The sequence below is a fragment of the Amblyomma americanum genome, chromosome 3, assembly GCF_052857255.1.
Source record: "Amblyomma americanum isolate KBUSLIRL-KWMA chromosome 3, ASM5285725v1, whole genome shotgun sequence".
In the NCBI taxonomy this organism is placed as follows: domain Eukaryota; kingdom Metazoa; phylum Arthropoda; class Arachnida; order Ixodida; family Ixodidae; genus Amblyomma; species Amblyomma americanum.
Window position 1 is genome coordinate 122,499,698 of NC_135499.1, and position 17,497 is coordinate 122,517,194.

Genomic DNA, 17,497 nt, shown 5'->3' on the forward strand with positions numbered 1-17,497 from the left:
CTGTATGTGGCGGTAGCCATCCTCGCGGTGGGCTACGCACTCGGGCAATGCAGTCTGTTCTTTCTTCTGCTTCCTAGCATCTTTCCTTCTGTCTATCCCTCTACACCATCCCTTTTGTTTCCCATCAAACACCATTCATGTCCCTAATGAGTATATTATATGTACAAAATAAATTGCTACCGCTTGCCTTAGTGCACTCATTCATGTGTGCTAATCTACCAGTGGGCTTAAAATCCTTGTGCTGGGTGCTAGGAAAATGTGAATTGCAGCAGTTGTTTACATGGTTGAATGCTAAATGTAAAGGTGTGTTAATAGGTCACAATAATTGTGAGGTTTTCATTCCTGGCCCAGTGCTACCTGTAAAGATATGCACCTTTTCTTGAGGTGTTCAATGTTTGTAACATATATATATATCAGTCCGTGCAAGCGTAATGGGCACAAGATTGCTGCGGCCCTTGTGTGGCCCTGCTAGGTATTCTGACCACCGTATTCCTCATGTTTCTGGTGCAGCAGTGAAGATAATTGCTCAAAGCCAGCTGCCCATCTCAAGCACCAAGCTTGTGACCAAGGCAGCCCCCGGCTCTGCAGTCGCAACTGCTTCTTCTTCCAGCTCCCTCAGCATCGCACCTCGAGTTTCCACTGTCTCCATTACAAGTACGCCCAGCAGCTCTGCATTTGTCACACGTCTTTTACGTTAGCTTCTTTAGTAGTGTTACCTGGCCTTGATTCTTTCCATTGATCCCTTTAACGCATGTTGCCCTTCCTGACTGGTTGTGAATATTGGTTAGTTTTTTTTTTTCTGAGACTGTATAAGTTACCTAAAGCAGAGGCACTTTGTTGCTGCTGCTGTGATGAAATGCACAAACTGGCGAGATGTCTAGAGCAAGAGTTCTCAAACTGGGTTCCGCAGAACCGAGCTTTTGTGCTCAGCTTTTGTGGGTTCCACGAGCACCCACACTGGCCTGTCCTCCCATCCCGGGACGCTTCTGGTGGGCGTGCGTGAAGCAGGCACAGTACCTGGTTTTTTGGAACTCATTTTTAAAGTGTTAGTTCTTCTTAGCTCGTACCTCAGTTTCGTGCCGTTGGCATCGGTGCCGTCCGCAGCACAAACCTTGGCTGTACGCCAAGATGCTGCATGCCAGTAATGGTGTCGTGTGTTTATGTTCTGACAAGAGCGCTGGCAGCGGTGGCTCGCGCAGTGAGGAACTTGGCAGCATGCCAAGACACTGCTGCACCTAGCTGCTCCAATGCACTTATGCTTAGAACACCAGCAAGGTGGTGTGGAAGGTGCATGGCCAACAAGGCGTTGCATGCTGCGTGCAATCATCCACATGGTGATCCCCCCTTCCCCACCCCCGAAAAAGAAATGTGTGTCTGATTGGCATTTTCCGGGTGATTCGATGACATCGGTGCTGCCTAGGCAAAATTTTTGCTGTCGTCAAGCCTATTTGCACCGGAAAGCTAGCGTCTATCAAAACTTAAAAAAAAAAATGTTGACGCTGCATTTATGTCAGAACCAGGAGCGGCAGATAGCCAATGAAAGCCGGACGAAGCATCACTTGATTGTGTGCACATCTGAGCCAGTCAAGTGCGTGAATGCAGAGAACGTTTGTCTTGTGTTTGTCTTGTGACTATGACTAGTCTTCTGCATTCTTGTCTCGAGGTTAGAGATTGGTCTGAACATAAATGAGAGATGGGTATTGAATGAAGTATTGATTGCTGCAAGCACAAACAAATGATTACAAAAGCAAACAAGACAGCAAAAAAAGGCACGAAGGGCCTATTCATATTCAGCCCCAACCGATTGGGATGCTTGTGACGCCATATCGTGACGGGGGGGTGGAAGGTTCTTTGGCACATGTTGAGGGCTGTTGGGGTTCCTTGAGGAAAAACAGTTTAAATACCCCTGGTCTAGACTTCTTCTCTTGAAGTGTGTAGGCCTCGTATTACATAATGCCAATGTAGTGCATATGGCTGTCAACATGACCATTTACCATGAGACAGTAGCAAATTTTAGTTTTTTTGTGACCATCAGCGTGCCTTTTATGCAAATTGTTCTGGTAAGATTTACTTCTATAAGAAGAACAGGTGATTGTAATGCACTTAATAAGCTCTAGTGTTTGGAATATTGTGAATGTGCAGAGTTTGATAGCTTCTGGCAGCCCGCCCCTCACATTGAAGAGGTAGTGACATTTGTTTACGTGCCTTAAAATCACTATGGTCATGTGCAATCAAGGAGTGCATATTTGCAGCAAGGGATAAAATTAAATTGCCTGTGCTAAGTAGTAACATGAAACCGTTGCTTTGAATAAAGAGAACACTTTTGACTGCACTGGGATCGACATGACATTATGCTGCCAAATTTTGTAGATAAACTGAATGTTCACATTGTGGTTAGCCCCTTGAGAGTTGGATAATGTCCTACTATCTTTTGTGTGGTTGATTTTTAATGAAGTGAATGTCAGAGCTCATTGTAGGCCAACTGTTCTAAACCGTGTGCCTTAACATGCAGTGGCTCATGTGTTATATTTTAATAACTTGTGTGGCATACATTATTTAATATGTATGTAGTCTGCTGTTTAGGTACTTGCCTAGCTATAGCTGAAAATGCAGATACAGTCAACTCTTGATGATTCAAACTCGTAGGCAACAGAAAGTTGGTCCAGAAGGATCAGAGTGCCTGTCTGAATAAATGATTGGTTGAAATTAAATGAGTTTTAATTAACAAGAGTCCACAGCAACGGCAGAGCCACTCTTGATGCACGTGACAGCCCATGCAACTTCTGTCCATTCTCAACCTGCAGGCAACCAGCCCCGGGTGGTGAACGTGATCACTGCATCACAACCTGGCATTGTCCGGACCCTGAGCAGGACGGTGACTCCTAGCACGTCAGGTCTGAACCAGCGCCCCAGTACTGTTGGGCTGCGGCCCACCCTGGGGACCGGACTACACCACAGCGGTGCCAAGCCCAATGTGATTGTGGTTCACAAAGCTCAGGTGTGGCCCCAGGTTGCTCAGGCTGGCAGTGCCGCATCGTCAGCCTCAGCCATCTCTCACCTCAACAAATCTACGGTGCGTGACACAGTGTACACACTCGTTTTGAAAAGGTTTTGATTGTGGCTTTTTGTGGGGTGCTTTTGTTGCTTTTCACTCGCATGAACGTCTCTCTGTTTTAGTTTTCTGTGGCAGATCTCTCATTACTGTGACATAAGTGATTTCTGTAGGTTGCCATGTAGATTGTGCTGACTTAATACAGAGTTATCTAAACAGCAGTCAGTAAGCAGTCATCAAAGCGCCATGTCAGCCTGGACAAGTCCTCGAATCGTATGACTTTGGTGAGAAATTCTGCTGCCTTGAATTGAAGCGATAAGCCTGCTAGTTCTTCAACTTATTCACTGCTTGTTTAGTTTGCAGACGAAACATGTTACACTTATTTGGAGACATTTAGAGGTATTCTAAGTATCTTGCAATTGCACGTGATCATGGCAAAGTCGAGAAGCAGCGCTTCGGATGTGCATGGCACAGTTGAGCGAAGCCAAGCCTCTGATACTTTAATGCACACAGCCTCCCACGCAGCAGCAGCCACCGTCACCGCTGTGCCACAGCTACACGGTGTTTTGAGCTGCCCAGGCTTGCGCCCATTTGCCCTTCTTTGCTTTCCCTACTCCACCCAACTCTTTCAGTGCCTTTGCTTCCTCAACGACCCACACTGCCTCCTTTTCATACCCTTCACTGCACTTGCACACCGCGTGCTTTATCCCAGGATTATTAAAAAACTGACTTCTCCTGTGGCTCTCAAACCTGGTGGCGAAGGTTGGGAAAAAATAAAATTCACACTGTAGTCATATCTTGGTTTTGAATGTAATGCAAGGGGCATTCTGAAGCAGCACTCGATCTCCCTTGTGGAATTTTGCGGTTTCTTTGTTCTCAGTTCGCGGAATTTTAAATTTCCTGCTGCAGAAAGTTAGGAGCCTAACTCATGCATTAGTGCTTGTGCCGCAGAAAATCTGTATACTAATAAGGAGGATGACTTTTTAACGAGGAGAGAATAGAATGCAGAAGGCAAGTGCCATCATTGGAGCTTGGCACGTTGCTTGGCAGTGCTCTATCATGTGCTAAGGAAATCGAGTAATATGCTTTTGACAAAGGTTTACCATGTGTTGACCATATGGGGTGGTTTTTTTTGTTTTTACTGATTCCAGGCATGGCAGTCAATGGCACTACAGTAGCCGACGGATAATTCGGACTTGTAGGATATTTCGGACCTCGATGAGGCACCGTCAGTCATCCCATAGAAGCACATACATATTTGCGACAGATATTCCGGACTTCAAAAGTCTGAAAGTTCGATTTTTCGGCCTAATTTCAGTTGCCTGCAAGTCAAAATCGGCCATCTTATCGGCTTTTTGCTGCCGCAAAAGGCGCCATCTTGGATTGAGGCGGATTTACGCTGCAGTTGGATTGGCTTGGCATACTTTCTGTACATCATTGTTCCCAGTAGAGGTCCCTGTGATCTCTGACACTTTGAGGTGGCACCCGGATTGTCATCGCCGCCAACTTGCTTTTTTCGCCGACGTTGTCGCGGGCAGTTATCGCTTGTCGCATACGTTGAAAATTGGTTGTTGGGGGAAGGAAATTGTGCAGGAGCTATCACATCTTGGTGGGAAGGGATAAAGGAGGCACTGAGAGAAGAAAAGAAGAAAGCGGAGCCATAATGGAGGGCTTCGGAATAATTTCGACCACCTGGGGATCTTTAACGTGCACTGACGGGCACCTTTGCGTTCCACCTTCATCGAAACGCAGCCACCGCGGTCGGGTTCCAACCCGGGTATTCCGGAACAGTTGCCGAGCGCACTAACCACTGAGCCACCACGGCGGGTCTCATACGTTCACCATTCGCCGTTTCATCACTTGGGCTTCTCTGACCGCGTCGACCGAGTTGCGCTCAGTCTTCACCAAGTTACATTCGTTCACCGTTTTGTGATTGAGTCCGGCGGTTCCGCCGCTTTGAGTGGAAAGTGCCTTATCTTTGCGTGTGTTTGACGAGCGGTGTGGTGCACACTCGTGTTGTGGACAACATGGGTCTGTCAAAGAAGCGTGGGAAGTATTCCAAGTAAATTCGGTGACCTTGCTGTCTAGCGTGTACAGTGAAAGCACAAATTTGGCGCAATTACAGGTGCAAATCGTCGCCAGCAAGAGAAATTTTCCGCGAGGTAAAATCAGTGACATTTTTAAGCCGATTTCATCTCAATAAAGAGATTTTTTTGTACTTCACGGATTTTTTGGATTGTTCGATTATTCGGACCATTTTTTGGGTCCCTTTGAGTCCGAAAAATCGGTCGGCGACTGTATAATCAGGCGCACTGTGAGAAGTGGCCCAGTCAAATATAGCTTACAGTGGTCTCTATAGTTAAAACTGTTAAGCATAGTGGAAAGCATAGCTGGCACCAGCAAATCTGGAACCAAATTTTCAAATATATGTGTCAGTAACAGTGACTAGGTTGTGCCCAGTGATATGAGCAACCATAATACTTCACCACAAAGTGACCTAAGCATTGTTTACTCGTAAGCTGTTCTAATGTGCGGGCATTTCTGAGAATTCTGCCCCTCAGGCTTTCACAGTGCTGGCACTTCCTTATGAGACAGAAAAAAATTTTGCAGGAGATGTTATATGAAGGGACAAATCTGTGTTAACGGTACTGCAGTCGACAACCGATTTTTCGGACCCTCTAGGGACCGCGAAAACGACCGAAAAATAAGGCAGTTCGGAAAATCAAATTTCACCGAAGAAATCACGAAGTTATTGCTATTATGCTGGAGGAAGAGGCCAGTTGTGTTCCACACATTCTAAAGCTCCTAATGACTAAATTTCGCTGTGTGACACGTGCACAGACGACGGGCGGTGACCGCTTTCACGAGCTTGGCCTGGCGGTGCTGCCCTCGGCATGTCACCGATGAACGCACGAGTTGGGACAAAGCCTAAAGGGGAAAGCGAACACGCTGCTGCGGGAGCTGCATTGCGCCTGCAGTATGATGGGCCGAGAACGAGAGCGCGAAGATGGCGAAACAATAAGAACTGAAAAACGGCAGAAGCAAGCGCTCCATTGGCGTTAGCCTCCGTCATTATGCCTAGCGACTAGAGCCAAGATCAGCATCGTATTCGGCGATATGCACTCTGCGGTGGCTTGAGTATAATAAGGTGCGTCTTGCCTGTCGTGGAAGTGCCAGTTATTTACGGTTTTACAATAGAAAAGTCAGGGTTGCGGTGCATTTTGCCGCAGGCATGCTGACCTTGCTTTAAGATGCACCACCATTTCCTCCCACGCTCGGCGTCTCTGTGAAGCCGTATGCCTCCCATGCGCTTTGCTGCTACCTCTTTCCGTTTTTGAAACGAAAGACTTGGCATAGATGAGTTCCGCGAACTCTGACTGCTTTTAAAAAAGTTTGTGTGGCGGACAGCATTCAAGAACCGTACGAATTCGATACCACGCGGGCGCAATGTGCTGACTCACGCAGAATTTCAGTATCGCAAGAGGCCCCTTTTAAGCTTGAATTTCGTTTTATTTGATCAAGTTTTCGATCTTTCCTGCAGTTTGAAGTAATGAGGTTCCACTGTACATATTATATGACGGCTTGGGTATTGGCGGTGAGTGCGTACGAGGTTTGAAAAATCGAGCAGTCAGTTGCGGTGCGTCGGAAATTTCAGGCGCTCTTATACATTGGCTCTAAGGGCCATGTCGCGGTGCCGCAAAAAAGTCCGAATAATCAAGCATGTCCTAAAAATCAGGTGTCCGAATTTTCGGTCGTCGACTGTATTGGTTGTACATTTTGCTTTTACATTGATCGACTTCCCATTGCATCTTTGAATTTTATTTCGCCCTCGCTTTTTCATTCCACTGCTGCATGTGCTTCTGGTTGGTGAAGATTTCTGGAGGGCTGAGGGGGTTGGAGGCGGATGCTTGGGTGGAGGCTTTTATGTGGAAGATGCATTTTTACCAGTGGCTGGCTAATGGTGCACCCAATGATGGGTTTTCTGGTGGGCACCCGGCAGGTGCCTTGATCTGCTAGGGCTTCATGCATGCATGTGCACACACAAGCAAGTACGACTTCTTCACCAAAAAAGGGTATACAGTCAAATCACGATATAAGGAGTCATGCGGGACCACCAAAAATTGTTTATTTTTTTGAAATATCATTGTAATGAAAAACACAGTTATAAACATGTGGTCAAACCTAGGAATGAAAATGACCTACCTTGGAAGTAGACAAGTGTGCAGACAAGCAAACTCTTAAATTAATATGTTGCGCTCACTTCAGAGCTGCTTCATTTGAAGAAATCAGTTATTTTCTTCAGGTGCGTGCAGCACACACAGCCGATTAGGAAAGCCTTTACACCTTCCACTTTGAGCAACACCTCACCAGGTATGTCATTGCATCATGCGATGAAATTGTGAACTTTGTTCATGTGCCCTAAAACATCAGAGTTCGATATGACCTCTTCTTCTTCAGTGTTCGATGACTTACAGTCATCTTCCTTTGGGTCGTCATCGTCACTGGAGACGTCGCGAATGTTGTTAATGATCTCCTCGGTTGTCAAGTCAGCTGAGGTTAGTGGTACGCTGTCGCTGCCCACGTAGTCGTCGAACGAAGAAACGGCGGGCAGCAGTCCGGCAATCTCGGCCCACAGGTCTCCCGGGTTGCTTTCAATCACCTCTAGGTCGTCTTCAAGCTGCACAGACGCTTTGAGGAGCCCTGCCTTTCGCCAGCAATTGCTAATTTTGGCCGCCTTCAACTTCCACCAAACTCCTGTGGGCATTTCTGCTGCCTGACGAATACTTATTGTAGTCAGCTGCTTTAGGCGTTGGTTGATAAGCAGCCGCTGCACAAGATGCGTACGAAACTCTCCCTTCACACTCTTTATGATCTTTATGTTCTAACGGTTGCAGTAAAGATGCGTTGTTTGGCGGCAGAAACTCCAGGCGAACGTGCGTCAAGCGAACATTCACAATGTGAGCTGAGCGGTTGTCAACAACCAAAAGAATTCTTTGGTCATCCTTCCTCATTTGGTTGTTGAGTTTGATCAGCCATTTGGGAAAACAGTTCTCTCGTCATCCATGCATGCTTGTTCGTACGGTAGTCAGCATCACGTTCTTCATGCAACGAGGCTTCGTAAACTTTCCTATGACGAGCGGCTTAATTTTTTCATGCCTGTTGCACTGCAGCACAGCAGGACAGTCGCGCGAAGATGCGACTTCTTCCCTCCTTTGCACTGCTGTCTTTTGAAGTGCATCGTCTGACCTGGTAGCAGCTGATAAAAACATGCGGTCTCGTCCACGTTGAAAACATCGTCTTCAGAGTAAGAAATCAGCTTCCTCACGGAGACGATCATTTCTCCAGGAATCCGCGCCTTCTTGGTTAGCAGTCTTTTCCTCGCCCGAGACTACCTGCCATGTTATTTCGTTTCTTTGATGGAAATGGAAAAGCCAACCCGCACTTGCGTCGAACCCAGTTATTTCAAGTGCATCAGCAAATTCGCGGGCTGCATGCCATGCATGCGATCCGTGGCCATCAGTTTGGGGTGGCACTTGCATGGCCTGTTTTTATGTGTCACAGTTGAAGGCCTTGCAGTAATCAATTATACATTCATTTTAATGAGAGGTTATTGTGTGATAGTAAACTGGTAACAAGATTTTACCTTTTATAGTAAACTGTGACTAGATTTAAGGCACTTTCACTGCGGCTTAGATGCAAAACAAGCTAGGCCTAGTGACACCGCGCAAACGGAGCGCTACTGCCATGACCTGCTGACACCGTGCCTGGTGGATGCCACGTTGCTGCAAAGAAATGTGCTGCTGGCATGGTTGCACCACATTTTAGTTTTTTGTGCCGCATAATGTTTTGTCCTTTCTAGTGCAAACGCCGAGCGCATGGGACGACTCGTGCATGGTCGGGCAAACAGTTATCATCCATCATCTCCCAGTGTAACATACCAAGTGGGCGAAAATACACACACATGAAGCAGTTCTTTTGGCTTTCTTGTTATTTTGTTTCTGAATTATCGGATGCCAAGTTGGGGATGTGGGCCTTACACGGGGGCGGCCCTTACATGAGTATATATGGTACTTGCTTTCAGCTGCAGTTAAGCCATGTCTAAGTGAAGTGAGAGACTGAAGAGAGAATCTCAATTTGTTGTCAGCGCAGTAAGTAAGTGCTCAGCATGTTACTGGCTTGTCAGACGAACACCAACTGATGATCCCATTGGGCTGACACCAGCCATGCATGCCAGGCAATTGGGGTAGTTGAGGAAAGTGAGAGCCTAAAGTGAGGTGTCCACTGGACATAGCCTGACTCTTCTGTAGCCTTTGCTGTTGCTGGCAGGTACAGGCAGGCAGCTGATATGACAGGTCCTCGATGCTCATTCCTTTCTGAAGGGTGATCAGAATACATGAGGTGATCTGCAGTTTGCTAGGCTACTTTCTTGGTTTTCGGGTGTTCTGTATGAGAGACTAGAGTGCTCTGATCTGACTTGCAGGAGTCATTCACGTTCCTTCAGAGGCAAGACCGGCCCAAGACCAGCATTGGTGGTAGTGTTGGTGGCTCCGGCACTACTGTGACAGTTGTCAAGACGCCCCTTCCCTCTTCCCAGCCCTGCGCTGCACCAGTTGTGCGGGTGGTGAAAGAGACCACCATCAAGACACTATCGCACCCCACAGCAACGAGAAAGGTGAGGTGACATTCGACTGTTTGCAGCAGGAGCTGTGCTTTGATCTTTTGGATCAGTTTTCACTCTAGTGCTGGGAAAAAGTCAGTACTAGTACTGCTATTGTTGATGCAGGTGTGCATGCGATGCAGGTGCATAGTGCACATATGGAGAGGCATTATTTGGGGCTTAAAGGCTTGATGCTAGGTATTTGTTAGGTATGTGGGGAATATTTGTTCTGATGCTGTGTGTCAGAGGCAAGAGATGCTATAAGGAAAGGTTATGGGTTTAATTTCGACCACATGGAGTTCTTCAACATATGCTGGCATTGCACTGCCAATGGGTGTCTTGCATTTTGCCTCCATTGAAACATTGACATCAATGTGGGGACAGGGCTCATTACGCAGGAAAAAACAGTTCCAACAGGTTTTTTTGAGACAGTTGAAATTTCACATCACATCTGCCTGCCTGCCTGAACATCCGCTCGTCCGAACGTCCGCCCATCTGTGCGCCCATCCGCCTGTCTGTCCATCCATTATCAAGAAAAGCACGCAGTTGAGTAGTTGCATCTCCAGTTTACCCATATTCACGTCGCCAGTATTTATCATTGTTCGCTTCAAAAGGTGTTTGCCATGCGGTGGCGTGAGCTGATGATTTTGTGGCAGTTGACGGTGGTTGCCAATCATGGCAAGATAAAAGTGAACATGCTAAACACTGTCCCTGAAGGTCAGGTGTGTGTTTTTTGTGCGAGTTTAAAAAAACTCACAGGACAGTTACGAGTATGTAACGCGAATGTTTAAGCATTAGCCGTAGTACGAGAGAAGTTAGCCATTTTTGTTCCCAATCTCGAGCTCAGCAAATTGCCTGGGGGTCTGAAGGTCCGGCTTCCTCCAGTATTTCAGTGTAGAGGATGTCTTATAGTGCTCTGGTTTAAACTGCTACTCTCCTCGCCGACACTCGTGTGCTCGCCAGTTTTCTACATACAGTGGCGCGCGCAAAGCCACCGCTGCCAGCACTCCTTTCAATGGTGCACGGCATCTTGGCACTCTGCCAAGTTCGCCGAGCGCCGCCTCCACAGGAGCTCCTGTCAAAAGATAAACATGTCGTGATGTTATCGGTGCGCAGCATCTTGGCACACTTTCAAGGTCTGCACTGTGGGCAGCACGAAACTGTGGAATGCTCCAAGAAAAGCTAATGGTTTAAAAAAGACAAAAGTACCGCATAAACGCATATAAGGGCCGCACATTTTTTTCCAGATTCGAGGGCCAATTCTCGGAGTGTGGCCCATAAACGTGATGTGTGAAAAAAATTTTTTTTATTAAAAACACTCCAATCAGAGAATGAGCGGCATTTATTCTGCATTCAATCGTTGCTGTGCTCTGGTGAATGTTCATCCCACAAGAAGTCGTACAGCATGTCTGTTATCAATACGCAGCCATTTTTCCGCGCTTCCATCACATAGCACAGCAGCTGTTCTTCCAGTTCGGGAAACATGCACAGCTTGCCATGGAAAGTGCGCTTTTTGCAGCATGTGTTCCTCAATGCATTCTTTTGGTTGCACCATCGTCAGACGCACTTCTTGGCCATATTGAATGTCCTGCCGTTCGCACACTTGCCATGTTTGAGAGCAGACTCCCAGCCGTGTAGCTATAAAGGTGCTTACCCATCGTGCTAAAATTGCAATGCTCGGTGGCAGCACACGAAAGCCACTGCTACAGTGAATTAATATGCTACCACTGCAACTCCTGTGCCTTTGGCAGCCACAAAAAGCTGGAGCTGGTAATACTGATGCTGATATGGATAGCGGAAGCTCGCGGCGAAGGAAAAGTTGATGATAATGATGACCCGCGGCTTCGGGCGCCATCCATGGGTGGCATGTGCATGACCTCCGCCATCAAGTGCACTGCTGCTCGCAGCCGGAGCTGATCGTGGAGGCCACAGTGCATGCATTTCAAAGGCTGTTCCCGGGTGGGTCCTGGAAAGCTTGGGTGCGGCCCTTACAGGGATCTTGTTTTTTAAAATATTTCTTTCAGGAAAACAGGGTGTGGCCCTTACAGGGATCTTTTATTTTTAATATTTTCTTGGGTTGCAAGCAAGTAGGGTAGCCTTTACTGCACTGCTAGGTTGGTTTCAGATTTCTGCTACCTTTTATTTGTTATGATCTTTTTAAAATTTGCGTCTCCCTACCTCCTGCGTGTGCTGGGAAGCAGCACTTAATACCATGCAAAGAGTAGCCTCTGATGAGTGAAGTTAACTGCCCCCTCTATCTCAGTCAGTGATTGTGAGTCAGTGCCCATAGTGTTTCATTTCTTCACTGGTACTGTTGTCAATCTGCTTCCATTTTCCACGTTTGAGGCTGCATATGGCAACCAACATTTGAATCGAGTCTTGTCTGCTGAGCCTTTCGGGCAATAGTGCTTGCTCCTTCAGACCATGTACAGCTGTACAGCTTTGGTGCGTGGCCTTGTGTTCTTGATTGATAGTGGAGGGGAACCAAGGACCACAGTTCCGATTCTTGCACAGTGTACCAATTAGTGACAGCATTCTTGTTTGCTGTTTCAGCCACCTATGGAGCTTTTGTCAGATGCCACCAGCAGCGCAGGTGCTCCTGGCAACAGCAGCGCCACTGCAAGGGGGGCCGGCAGCAGCATTCTGGCCGAGCTGATGCAGGCGGCAGGCATCCTCCAGGAGGAGGCCGAGAGCGGCCACCAGCCACCGCCTCCTCCACTGCTGGTGGTCGGCGAAGATGCCGTGCCTCCCGCAGAGGTGGAAGTGGCTATTGACACTGTACCCTTGGACGATAATGCCGTGCTGCTGGACGAGGGCCACTTGTGTGAGTGTGCACGCAGCTTATCGTGTGCTCGTTCACGTTGTACTTCATGCAAAATGCTCGACGTTTGCACTTTTCAGTGCTTAAACAAGATGTCCGTGTAATTTTGGTCGGTTTCTGTAGCGCGATATTTGCTACATTTTCTCTGACCTACATGATAATGGCCGCCTAATGAGCCGACATGTTTGGTGGCATGTAATGACTCGTAGGCTTGTGCGAATATTTGATATTTTCGATTAGTTGAAAGAATAATGTGCTATTCGATATTCGCTTCAATTCGAATTTTGTTATTCAGAAATTTCGAAGTATTCGGCTCGAGCGAACAGCCACACGTGGCAGGGAGAAGGCATTTTCGGAAGTTTCGGTTTTAGATTCAGTAATACTTTTTCCAATCCAATCCAATCTAAACCAAGCCAGGAAAACGGAACTATACTCAGAAGGCGTACAAAAACTCATCTCGTCAACGTGGTGGTGTGGTCGATTGCGTTGCGTGGGCAACTCTGTCTCTGCTGCGGCGGCATTTGATCAATCCCGGCTGCCTTGGACCACTCCAGAGAGCACCATGGGGGACTTTCATGCGGCCAGCAATCCGATTTGGAACTATTTTGTAAAGATTCCACTGGGAAGCGAAGCTCGATGTCTTAAATGCAAGGCAGTCCTGAAGACCACCGGCAAGTACGACAGCAACCCTAGCAACACATTTAAGGAGACACCCTGACTTGCACAAGGACTACCAAGAGAAGCGGGATGCACACAAAAGGCCATCCAAGCTCAAGGGGGCAAGCAAGGCAAGTGGTCAACAGCCATCCATAGCCGACAGTTTCAAGCCGAAAATGAAGGCGTCGGCCCCAAAAGCCCAACACATGACAAAAATGATAGCTCACTTCGTAGCTCGTGGTATGCACCCCTACAACATTGTCAAAGAACCGGGTTTCCTCGACATGGTCAAGTTCGCTATGCCGGATTATGCTGTGCCGTCTTGGACAACGTTCTCGAAAGCCATTATTCCGGACCTCTATGCATCAAGCAAAGAGAACGTGAAAAAGAAGCTTGGGGGCATTTTTGCAAGTGTAATGGAGTCGCTTTCAATCACAACTGATGGTTGGACATCGCGGGCAAATGACAGCTACGTTTGTGTAACTTGTCACGTCATGGACATTGATGTCGTGCAACACGTGCATGCATTGGCTTGCACAGAGATGACAGACTCTCACACTGCAGAAAACTTGGAGCTATTTATCGCAGGTGTCATCGAGGAGTGGGAAATTCCAGCCCACGATACTGTGCCGATCTTCGTCGTTACAGATAATTGAAGGAACTTTACTTCTGCAGTAGCGCGGTCGTCCTGTAGTGGTGTGCAGTGTTTCGGACACACCCTTCAGCTGTGTTTCAGTGATGCCAAAATAAAAGTGTCAGGGTTTTTGCTGCTCTGTGCTAAGGCCAGAGCGATTGTGGCTAGATACAAACGGAGTGCCAAGGCCTGAGGACGGCTTCAAGAAATTCAGAGAAACATGCAGCAAGACCCTCTCGAGGGTATAAAAGACGTCCCGACGCAATGGAACAGTGAGCATGCCATGATGGCCAGGCTCGTGAAGCTCCATACGGTCATCACTGTAGAACTTTCAGAATCTGACGCAGTTTCAAACTTGAACGCAAGTGAGTGGAAGCTTATGAATGCAGCAGTGCAAGTCTTGAAGCCACTTGACCATGCCACAACTGAACTGTCTGGGGACAAATATCTCACGCTGTCACAAGTCATTCCTCTGTTGCAGTGTACCGAGGTGGTTCTAGCTGAACATGTTTCCGAAGGTGGTGAGGCAGCATTGCTTGCCTCAAGCCTTTTGCGTAGCATTAAGATGAGGTTACCTAATATCAAGATTTCACGCCTTCCTGCATTGGCAATGTTGGTCGATCCTAGATACAAAGATGTCTGTTATGCTGAACGACCCGCAAAGCAAGCGTTCACTCTTCTCACAACGGCAGCAGAAAAGACTGTGCCAGTTGATCAACTTGGTCCAGCAACAAGTGAGAACAGCACGTGCTCTGTAGACCCATCAGGGGACTCTGTGTGGTGTGCTTTTACACACTTCAGTTCGCGTGCACATCATCAGTCAAGCCGTACAATCTCGGATGAGGTTGCTGGGTACTTGAAGGCCCCCCTTCTTTCCCGGTCCAAAAACCCCTTGTGTGATGGAAAAGCAAGGGCAGCCACCTTTACGCAGCCCTGGTTGCAGCTGCCCGTAGGTATCTTTCGATACAAGCCACCCAGACAAGAACTGAAAGGCTTTTTTTCGACTGCAGGAGCCATTGTAAGCTGCAGAAGGGGGCACCTCAAACCCTAGCATGTGGAACAGCTAGTGTGTTTGCACGAAAATTTGTAGATTTTCGTAAATAATCAAGTTGTTTGCTTTCCTTGAATAAATCCCAGACCTTAGCCCTCTGCCGTTTTTTTTTTTATTTGAAGTATTCGCTTCGAAATTATTCGAGAAGAATTACTATTCGCTTCGAATTCGCTTCGAACCAAAAAAGCACTTTTCGCACAAGCCTGGCAATGAGGGGTTGACAATGCATCTGCTGTGGTGATAGCAGAATGTGCTGCTTTGCCAGCTACTTTTTGCATTGCATGTGTATCCTTTTGGTGCCATTGATTTTTTAGTTATTATTTTTTTTTCAAGTTCATCATTAATACGGAATTGAGGCTAAATTCTCTGCATGTTGGCAGCAGAAGCCAGCGCCCGGATGTAGCATTCTCGGTGGAAGGCTTGTTGTGGTGGAGCTTTATCTGAGGCCAAGGAGAGCACTAAAAGGATAATGTCACTGGAAGATTAGGCCTGCAAAAAAAACAGAGAAAATACCGTATTTACTCAAATGTAATGCTGTCATGATTGTAATGCGAAGCATGACTTTGTGGTTGGAACAGGAAAAAAAAAAGTGCACAATTGTAGCTCAGGAAACGAGGCTGTGGTGTACAGAAAGTTGGATAGAGGTTTACGAACAAAAGTGCCTAAAAAATTACTTTCCTGTGCCTTGTCTTCATAGGGAGGCTGCCTTCGAGTCTTAACACAGTGCTACAGTTGCTGCCACCATTATCGCGGGAAGGTTTCAAGCACCCCTTCTTTTTCAAGAGATCCGCGGAAATGAATATATCAGATAAGATAAATACGTGGATAAGCACAGATTCCCATCGCAATGTCACCACATCGATTATGCACTTTAGAGGCGTCATCCTCTAAAACAAACTTCTCTCAGCCACACGGGTAGTCATGCCATTGGAACATTGGTGACTTTCTTCGTCTTACGCATGGCACCATTAGAAAATAGTACAGCAGCATGCGAGTTCATTGTCGCCGAGAAGTCCTTTCGCCACAGTGAAATATTTGCTGCTTAGAGCGTCTTTTTTTCAACCAATAAGGCATTCTAACTTTTTGTTTCATTTCTTTTGTGATTCCCTCCGACCTGCATGATGCATCAAACAATAGGCGAGCAAATACGGAACAGTATGCCTTGTCGCCACATAATATTTGATTATAATGTGAGGGGTGACTTTTCAGTTCTATTTTCGGTAAACAAAAACACTTGTTACATTCAAGTGAATACAGTGTGTTATGAGTTGCATATCCTCATCTGTTTGATTTTCAGAAAGGAATGGGCACAGTGACTACGACAGGAACTGTCAAAACACAAATGAACTGCACGAATGCAGCTTTCATCTTATGGTCACATTCATCATGTTTCCACTGCCCTTAGAAAAAGAAAATGTAGAGTGATGGGTTGCTTGTGAATATGAGCATCATTGTATTGCACACAGTGTACTGTTATTATAAAGGTGATAGTTCTGACGGAAATGTCCACATGGTTGTTCATTACAAGTTTGAACTTAACCTTTCCCTCCTTGTGGCATTTAGTGGTGGACAGTGAAGAAGAAAGCACGGTGGAGACACAGGGTGTTGTGGTGGAGGAGGCTCCATGCCTTCTGCAGGGCCACATTGTCTGCCATGAAGTGGAGCTGGTCACCCAGCCTGGCCCTCAGCTCGAGGTGAGGCTGGCTGGAGGCGGTCGCAGAGTTTTGCTGTGTTTGCTGCCTGCGAAAGGAATAAGTGGTGATTGCAACAGGCATGCACGAGAGGTGCGGTGATATATTGCCCTCAGTAGTGCGCACTCTTGTAGGGGCATACTGGGCTTTCAGGGCAAAGAAAACAAAAGGAAAAAAATGCTGATGCCCATCAACGATGCTTTCACATGATTAGATTTAGACATTTCGTAAAATTTTTTTGCATTGTGGTTATAGTTATGAGTGTGTGTGTGCAGTGTTTATATTAAACAATGCGCAGGTAAAATTTCGGCCTGGATCATACTGTGTCGAATAGTGGCATAATAAGTTGAGTTTGAATCAGAGTTGAAAATTTAAAATTTGAAATTTTTCATGGAGTGCCCAGGAACAGAGATCAGAAAAGAAGCACCCAAAGACTTCCACGTCTTTCTTCCTTACCAACACATTTGCAATGTCAGTCATTGCATTGCCATCAGTGATCTAGAGCCAGAATCACTGAGAGCATTATAAATGGCTTAGATTTGCAACAAAGTTTCAGAAGAGAGCCTTAATATTTCAGAAATGAAAAAAAAAAACACTCATAAAGATGAGGAAAAATGAGGACTGATGCACATTGTGCTCATTTTTAATCATGTAAAGAAGCAGTGGCGTAGAACTTTGGTTATACGACTTTCAGGGTACCGCACAAAACCATCTTATAATCCAGGCTTTGTGTTATCGGAAACCTGGCACAACTGATGCATTCGCATGATAAACACACCCGCTGCTCAAACTATCATAACTATAGTTGTCTGAGGCTGGCGAGGGGCTGCAAGATGTGACTGCTGGTATGCTGGCAGCTTTGTACTGCAGGGATAATAGATTGAAAAGATCATCTCGCGTTATGTTTTGCCTTGTTTTCGGCATTGTTCCACT

At 46.7% G+C, this 17,497-nt stretch overlaps 1 protein-coding gene across 2 annotated transcripts in view; it reads left to right on the forward strand.

Annotated features, from left to right (window-relative positions):
• Positions 1 to 17,497, forward strand: part of LOC144124865 (uncharacterized) — a 68,656-nt gene that overhangs the window by 27,259 nt on the left and 23,900 nt on the right. Inside the window, exons 10-14 of one of the 2 annotated variants that reach the window (XM_077657787.1) lie at positions 511 to 654; positions 2,805 to 3,073; positions 9,534 to 9,725; positions 12,264 to 12,534; positions 16,437 to 16,567. In XM_077657787.1, coding sequence (XP_077513913.1) covers positions 511 to 654; positions 2,805 to 3,073; positions 9,534 to 9,725; positions 12,264 to 12,534; positions 16,437 to 16,567 — 1,007 coding nt within the window. The remainder of the gene's footprint in view (positions 1 to 510; positions 655 to 2,804; positions 3,074 to 9,533; positions 9,726 to 12,263; positions 12,535 to 16,436; positions 16,568 to 17,497) is intronic. The other variant, XM_077657786.1, reaches the window with a different exon arrangement.